At 33.5% G+C, this 9126-nt stretch overlaps 1 protein-coding gene across 1 annotated transcript in view; it reads left to right on the plus strand.

Annotated features, from left to right (window-relative positions):
- Window positions 1-9126, plus strand: part of PKHD1L1 (PKHD1 like 1) — a 1597738-nt gene that overhangs the window by 108250 nt on the left and 1480362 nt on the right. Inside the window, exon 8 of the mRNA XM_044066249.1 lies at window positions 2451-2544. Within this exon, the coding sequence (XP_043922184.1) occupies window positions 2451-2544 (94 nt within the window). The remainder of the gene's footprint in view (window positions 1-2450; window positions 2545-9126) is intronic.

A 9126-nucleotide genomic window follows, 5' to 3' on the forward strand; every position in this document is an offset into this window, starting at 1 on the left:
TCCACTATCCTTAATCCAAGCCCTAACCCTAAGGTCCATGACTACCACACCACAGTGGAGGACATTGCCCTTTCATTCTAGTCATGTTTGCGAAAGTGCACTTTCGGTGAAGTGCATTTTCGCGTTAGTGGGCATCTACTACCGGATTTCAAAATAGTGTAATTTCATATATATAGATAGATATATATATATATATATGTAGAAATATAGATATATATGGGTTTGGTCTTTTTAAGGGAATGGACACAAGACTGGCATCTGATCTATAACCTTTGGTCAACAGAAAGAGATAGTCGGCATGTGTATGATATCAGCAATCCCTGGGTAGGGGAATATGACCTTTCCGTGGGGACTGTGCAGTCTTTTTGTTAGTATATGTAATTAGCAGGGGTGAGAAGGCACGGGGGGGGGTTGTCCCCTAGAAAAACACTTGCTTTTAGTTTTCTTTGCTTTGAGGTTAGTCTGCAGAACATGCACATTAGCTGTTACCGTTGTGCTTTTCAATGATTTGACATCACCGTTATGGATGTAGATATTTAGTCCATTCGGTTTAGAGTACTGCTGCATTTATATTTACCACTTGATAACTGGAAGGTGAGCTGGTCTGTTGAACCCTTTCTGGGCATGAATCAGGTAAAGTTATACAGTACAGTACTAATAAGTCTACAAATTATCAGTTTACATAAATAGTAAAGATTGAATACAAATTAAGTTTAAAGAATTACAATAGAGACTTTGTACATGATACTCCCGATAAAATATAATATGTGTAATGCACTGATAAGCTGACAAAATTATTTAGTATCACAAAAGCAGTTGCACTTTGATTCATTTTGCAAGTGAAATCTAATTTTTTTGAAGGTTTAAAGTGTTTCATTGTTTTTATTTCTTTTGATAGCAGATTCCATATAGCTGGCTGGTCAATTCTTGAAAGGGATTTTTCTCCATTTCCCAGTCCGAATTTGGATATGACCAGAATTCTATTGTACAAACACCACACACATCTCCCTGTATATCTATCAATCTATCTGTATATTTTTTTATTTTATTTATGTTGCTTCTGTTTACCAGGTTTGACTGGCAGGGTGTAGTCAAACATATCTTTTCAATGGAAGTCTGGGGAGAAAAGCTGCAACCTATTACAAACATCTTTAAACAGACATTCAGTAATGTACATGAACATACATTAAGTAATATACATTAACAATGACACGTGCATTTACTGATTGCATTACATTCATATCAAATAAAGGAAGCCATTACAGTATAAGAGATGCATATGCATTTAGCTGTTGAAACACTGAGCATTTGAAGAGATATATTAATGAGTTTGTGAAGAAGTTAATATATCTTGTGATACAAAAGAATAAATTAAAATAAATGGATGTGTCAGAAGGCATTTGGTAGGGCAGAAAACGTTAATATTATAGTTAAGAGGTGGGGTACTAGGCAGCAGAAGATTGCTATTGAAGAATGTGTATAGATATGGATTCTGTTGTGATGTTATATGAGTGTTTTTAAAAAATCATGTATTTATGAATACATAATATCATGTCAGATTATTTCTGAATAATGTCTGCTAGCATGCTAAACTTACATATATTCTCCAACCGATTCAGAGAGATCAGTGAGTGCCTGACATTTTTACTCAAAGGGTTGGGTGAAAGGTTGTGACCTCCTAATTGCCTTCATGCTGTTGAACTAATTTTAACAGTACAACAGTGAGAATTAGTGGTAACAGCTATGCCAGAGCTGTACCGGTGGGTATAAGCAATAGCAATCTATAGCATTCGATGGCATGTTGTAATGTGCTATTTTTATAGGTAGCAACACATTCTTACATAGCAGTATAATAACTCATTGTTACTTGTAAAAGAAAAGAACAGTCTGACAGCTTGCTAAACTACGCAGTGCCCCCTTTAAATTGACACCAAGGGCAGTCACCCCTTCTGCCCTGTCCTTCCTATGGCTCTGAGTTCTGCTTTCCATTTCCACTCTTTGGTGTTCAGTCCTCACCTGTTGTTACTACCTGTGGAGAGTTTTGAATGTTTACTTTGTGCCTGTTTGTTTTCTCCCCATATACTCCAGTTTTTCCGACCTCCCAAAAACATGCCAGTGTGTCCCATATTATGGCTGAAAGTTTCTGAGAAGGATCTCTTCACTTACTTGGTTAAAAATATAAATTCAATTCTCTCGCCTTCCATTTGTAAACTGTGTGACTCTGAACAAGTCAGTTAACCAGAAAAAGCACTTAAGGTAGCTTCTGTAAATTGGCATTTGCGTCTAGTGGGTTTATTTACTTACAAATGAGTTAAAACAAAAATGGTTAGTAGCATTTTCATTTCTTAAGATTACAAACACAATATAGCTAGACTAAAAGTTTTTTTTGTGCATGTGTTTTAGTACTCAGTGATATGTTAATCTCAGTTATTCTCCCTGTTTGCTTTTAGGCACATTGCTTACTATGAAAGGCAGGATTGTAACTGATGTCTATGGCAGCAACACAGCACTCAGCTCCACTGGCCTCAATGTTAGAGTTTTAAGGTAAAAATGCATGAGAAGAATGTATTTGTTTACAATAGTATCCATGCCCTGCCTTTCTTATTTATATTATGAATTTACATTTCTTATGTTTTAATATTAGTGGAAGTACTTATTGTATGTTAAAATTCATACAGTAATGCATATGAATGCTTGACGTTCTGTTAACAGCATCAGGTAAAACTATTCACAAATACAGTTTTGTAGGCTGTTTATTCATGTATGCATGTATGTATGTAAGTATGTATGTATAGGTGTATTTATTTGCTCACTTATAGGATTTGTTAACCAGGTAGGTGGACTAGCTGACTGAGCCTTTTCAGCTATGATTTGAGCCAAGAGGCAGAACAGCATTATTAATATGTAACATTTCACATTGTTTCAACACTATCGTATGCTATACAGCAATAGTCTAGATAAAAAAGGGGTAATATTTAGTACACAGTTCACAGTAATGCATTAAACATTACTTACAACAGTGAGTTCAGTGATAACTCTATAAATCACAGCTCCGAAAGACACAATATTATAAGACATGGGTACATTTGAGACGTGATTATGAATGTTGTTTTGTTAGACTTCCAACAAGCTCTGATACCTGAACTGGGGACTGATGTTAAATCATTTCTATCACAATTTTACTGAGTTATTTTATTATTCTATTTTAATTTATTTGCCTTTGCTGACTGGGATAGTCTGACAGGGCAAATCTTATTTTCAGCAGTGGCCCAGGATGAAAATCCCCATGTAATTAGTCTACATATTATATATACTTGGACAATTATAGTGACATACTATATACACATGTGCAACTTACATCGACATATTTAGTAGTCAACGTTGTCTATTGCATTACTACATGTAGAAGTTTACAAGTGAAGCATTGTCTCATCAGTAGCATTTATGCATTTGCTAGTCATGCTACAGATTTATTTTAAAGTATTTTAAAGTATTAATGTTTATAGTATAGGGTGTATCTAGGTAAGCATTGCAAAGAGGTACAGACATTTTGAAGTATAGCTAAAGTTTAGAGTGCAGTAGAGGAGATGAGAAGTTAGACCAAATTTAAGTAACGTGAGAAAAAAGTGTATATGATTGGAAAGGGATTAGGTTAAGATAGGGAGGAAACATGGAGGAAATCTGGGATACTGGACAGTCAGACTGGTGCTGAGCATGAGGATGAGCAGAGCATGAGCAGGATTTATTCAGAAGTACTTTGGGCAGGCTTCATGACCAGGATTTATCCAGAAATACTTTGACCAGGCTTCTAAAGTGTGGTAGTTTGTCAGCACGCTTGATGTGTTTTGGGATGATGTCCAATATTTGTTAGACATAATAGGAGTGAAGTGAGTTTCCAGCTGAGTTATTAGACTTAGTTATTTTTAATAAATACTTGTTGGCAGAGTGGCGATCCCTGAGGGTGGGTAAGGCAGTAAGATATTTTTAGTGTGGGATGTTTATCTTGGTAGTAACATTTATATGCAGATACTAATTGTGAATGTTTTAGGACATTGCTTAGTTTGAGCCTATTAAGTTGTCTCAAGGCCTGATAGTGGTGGGTTCTATGTGTTGCATTAGAGTCAAATTTAGCAATTTTATTTTAGAATGGGGCTAGTTTGGATTCAAAAGTAGTATTTAGGTTAGTTAGGATAGATGATGCATAAAGGAGGTCTGGGAGTCGGTAGGTTGGGATTATTGTTTGCTTTGCTGTATCTGTAAGGTATTGTTTGCCTCTACAGAGGAAGTCCAGCTTCTGATTGCTCTTTTTTTTATCGTTTGTAAGATATGGTAGTCAAATATGAGGTTTTCATCAATGGCAACTCCTAGGAGTTTACTTTGTTTAACTATTTATGTGTCAGTGTTGCTTTTTGATGTAATTAGGAAAGATTGTTTTTGGTTGTTATGTAACAACTTAAACAATAATTATAGAAATCATCAATAGTAAGCAACATAAACTAATACATGCAAAAGTCACCACATAAATCGAACAACAAAATAGGTTAAAGCTTTCATCTGCTGTACAGATTTCATCAAGAACCATGAATAACTGATAAACTTAATGGTATCTAATAAATAATAAAACACGACAAATAAATAAATATATATATAATATATATATAAATATATAATATATAAAAAATATAAAATATATATGAATAAATAATATATAATATATATAATATGGATGGAATATGAATATATGAGGATAAATCAACTGAAAATCAACTGTCCATAATAAGGAAGGGTTAATGTGGTATAATAGAGACCAGACCAGGTGAGACCAGGTCACATAATATTTGCCATTTGCTTTCTAAAAGTGCTAAATAAAATTTTAGCATCTTCTTCTTGTGATGTGATATATAAAAATCAATAATAATAAAAAAAAGGAATGTTCAATACCTTTGTCTAGAAATATGTCTACTTAAAGCATTGTTGGAGTCCTGTTTTCTTATTTTTGTATGTATGCTCATATATTCTAGTCTTGAATTTCCTTTCAGTTTTTCTAGATGTGTTGCAATTCCCCCTTACTGTATAACTGTTTAGCAGTGATGTTTTCAACTTTACAACTTTGGTTTCATTGATAATTTCTCCTTTCCACATCTTTTTATTAAGAGTTTTATAAATAAACAAATTTAGGTGCTGTCCAAACATGCAAATATCATTATCTGAAGTTTGAAGATTCCATTCATTTCAAACAAAATCTCTTTTCAAAACAACATCAACATAAGGACTATGTGAGTACACAAATACAACCTCCTTGTTCTTTTATTCTTTCATAACATGTCTCTGAATAGGTTTAATCAAATCATCAGGTACCCCCTATTGAAAAACATATTGTGTATATTGTTTAACTCACTTTCCATAGTCTCTCTATTATTTTAAAAAAAATGGTGATGACAACTAATCAAAAAAATAATAATAAATAGAATGTCTTTTCCTAAATCTTGGACTGAAATTCATTTTCAGTGGAATAAAAATAAAATATGTATCTAAGTCGCAATTACCTTCAGACCACATTATATGTGTTAAGAGAAAGTCAAGTCGTATTGTTCAAATACTCAATAAATTCCTGTATCAATTGGGTTCCCATTCTAACATCACCAAGTTTGCAAAGGAAAACCCATCATGTCAACTATTAAGTTAATTCTCTCAACTCTAAAAAAAAAAATCTGAAAACTAAGTAAAAATAGTCCAACCCTTTCTCTCTCCTTGGGAATACTGGAGAGTCAACAACATCAATTGTTATGAAGATGTCTTTTTTTAAGCAAATCATAAATATTGTCAAAAAAATCAAAAAAATCTTCCAAGATGAAATTCACATTGTTATACACATGTTTAGTGGTCCTCTCTCTCTTGTGTAACCCCTAAATTGTAGTTTTTGACTTGGAACATTTGCTATAACCCCTATTCAGACATTCCCTTTCAGACAAGGTGATATTGTCCTGAAACATACTTCTTAGGTTAGAATCTATAAGCGGGGTATAAACTTGTTCTTTTCATCTTCATCAATTAACCTTTCATCTTTCACTCCCTTCTCCACTCTCATGTCCCTTATTTAATCTGTTCCATGTTTCTACTCTACTCAAAGGCCTCTAATGTGTCTGTTGTTTATCATATCCCTATCAATCTTCTTGCTATTCTTTCTAAAAAAATAAAATAGCCTCATTTCTATTTACCACACTGATTGTTTGTGTTGTGGTATCCATCATACCATAGTTCAAATCTTATATCTTATTTCTTTAATTAGTAAATTTCATTAGTTAGTTATATACATTTTTTTTCTCCATTACATTTTAATAAGTTTTCCATAAACATAAAACCAAACTGATCAAACATTTTGTTAAATTCATTGGACAGTTGATTTTTGTCCGTGTCTCATATATATTATATATATATATATATATTTATTTATATTTATATCATATTTTCATATTTTATGTATTACAATTATTTATATATATATTTATTACACATATTTTTATGCATTATACATCAGCAGATGACAGCTTTAACTTTTTTTTGTGTTTATATGTGGTGACTTTTTGTTTTTTTGTGCTTCGTGTGGATATTAAACTGTGGAATTATTCACAACTTGAGCAGCGTTTCTTCTTGGGTTCCCAGTCGTCTGCAGCTTTTTTATAAACTAATACATGAACTAAAGTCATAAACTTAGAGCTTCATAGATTCATAATTTGCTACCAGACAATAGACCAGTTAAGCCATTTGAAGTCTTACTGCTGCAGTGCCACTGGTGCTCTCATCTACTTTCTTCCTCATTTATAAGGGATAAACTAGGCCTGGACTAAATTTGTGGTTTTCCATTCATTCCTCTAAGTTAGATTTGAAAATACTGAGGGAAGTGCTGCTTTATAAAAATAATTAGTTTTTTTTATAGAGGTGGGTATTCTTTGGGAGAGATATCCATTTTATCAACTATAGATCCAGGTTCCTTGAGCTTGTATTTCTGTTACTAATATTCTTGTATATATACAGTAAAGCTAGCAGGACTGGATCATTTACAACTTTATAGGCCCAGAATCAATCACCTTACAGTTAGGAGTCAGTAAGGGACAAAAAAGAGAGACAGGGCTTTTAGGCTGTCTGGGTAACTTAAGGATCTGAAGCTGAGTTTTTTAGTGAGGAACTGCTGTTTTTAATGTTGTGTTAGATGTTTGGATATGACCATGCTGAAGGGAAGGTTATGCTCTAGTATGGGCCTGATGAGGGACAAGTAGAGGAGACCTCTTTTGGGTCAATAGAATATGCCCTTAATAATCAGTTGGGTGAAATAGAAAGCTTTCATAATGACAGTGGAGACGTGATGATGGTCAAAATACAACACTATGGAGTCATATATAAAGGTTCCTTAGTTGGATGACTGTCTCTTAGTTTCCACAACAAAAAATAGGATAGTATCTGCTAATGAGTCAATTCTGAGCATATTCTAATCTTTCAGAATTATGGTGAACATTGCCACGTCCCAGCCGGAGCCCTTTGTAAAGCTGGTGTTAACATTATGCACCTGCACATTCTATCCTGCAGACCCCTTCTTGTCTTGTCTTGTGCAGGATCCTTTCATTATAAAACTTGGCATCTTATATTATCCACTCTCATAGAGTTACAACACTTTTATGCCTAATACTATTGAATCTAATGGCTGCAACCATGTACATGATTTCCTTAACAAAGCTGTATATGGCAGTTCTACAATGGATACTGAAGAGTTAATGTTCCCGTTTAAATAATCCACTGACAGCACATCAAGATTTTTAGGATTTGCAAGTCACATCTCACACTTTTTCTCAACAGTCCTTTTCATATCCATACTCCAGTAGTGGCTGTCACCATGGGTGCCTCTGCCCTGTGATGAGGGGAGGCATTATCAAGAACAGACTCTTAATGGTCTAAACTGACAGAGGCCAGTCTACAAACCAATTTTCAGGCGATAAGGATGGTCTTTCTCAATATTGCATGTATTACAGGACTAACTATCCACACTGACAACAAACATGTCATTTGTTTGGTACATAATAAAGCAGAGTAGAACTCCCTCCTATCCTCCACTTGAGAAGTGATGAATATATGGGAATGGGATATGTTAATATCATGCTTAGTAACTGCCAATCATATTACCATAGAAGCCAGATCTGTGCATTGACGGGAAGATGATGAGCAAGATGCTTTCAGGAAATGTAAAGAATGACTTATTATAAGATGCTGGAACACTATGATAAGGATTTACAAGAATCACTTATTTGTGATGTCTCAGCCTGTGACAAAGGTGCAGAAATTCAACATGTTACACTTCTGGATAATCAGAGATCAATTGCCTTTGTAGCACAAACATTTTTTTTTCTTTTTTGCTAAGAGAAAATATTTTCAAAATGAGAAAGAAGCACTTGCTTTAATTTTTGTGATAGAGAAATGTAATCACTACATCTGGGATAGAAAATATCAAGTTGGCTACTGATGACAAGCCATTATAAACATGGGTGTTAAGGTACTTTATAACGTTCACATGACACATTTCAGCAGAAAATAATAATGTCCTACAAGGGGACGAGGAAATCAAGGTCTTGTCCCCAAACTACAGAATAATGGATTATTATACTTATATTACTGTAACAATCATAGAACAACCACTAACCAATTCAAATGAATGCTACCTTACTAATTCTAATATGTAATAAGTAAAGAAATGTTCAATGATATATGAAAGTTGAACTCAGAACAGGTATAACTTAAGTAATTTATGTTACATGCCTGCCATATATTGATATATGAACAAAACAGGTAATTAGGAATACAGTATGTCAGTGCAATATAGATAAATAATGCAGTGAAGAGGAAACGTAAAAGGGGAAAGAATATAGAAGAAAGAAAAGAGGAAACAAGAAAGAGAAAGGTGGAAAAAAGAGAGAAAGAAAAAGAGGAAATAAAAAAGTGAATGGGTAAAATATTGTACAAAGTAAATTAATTCTATTTTCTTTTCTTTCAAATTATGGATTTTAAATTAATTTATGTAAAAATAAATTACTATTAAGATAAGCTTATAAATAATAAAAATTGTATTGCTAAATTATT

This window comes from Protopterus annectens, chromosome 3.part1, assembly GCF_019279795.1.
Source record: "Protopterus annectens isolate FY-2018-M chromosome 3.part1, PAN1.0, whole genome shotgun sequence".
NCBI classification, from domain to species: domain Eukaryota; kingdom Metazoa; phylum Chordata; order Ceratodontiformes; family Protopteridae; genus Protopterus; species Protopterus annectens.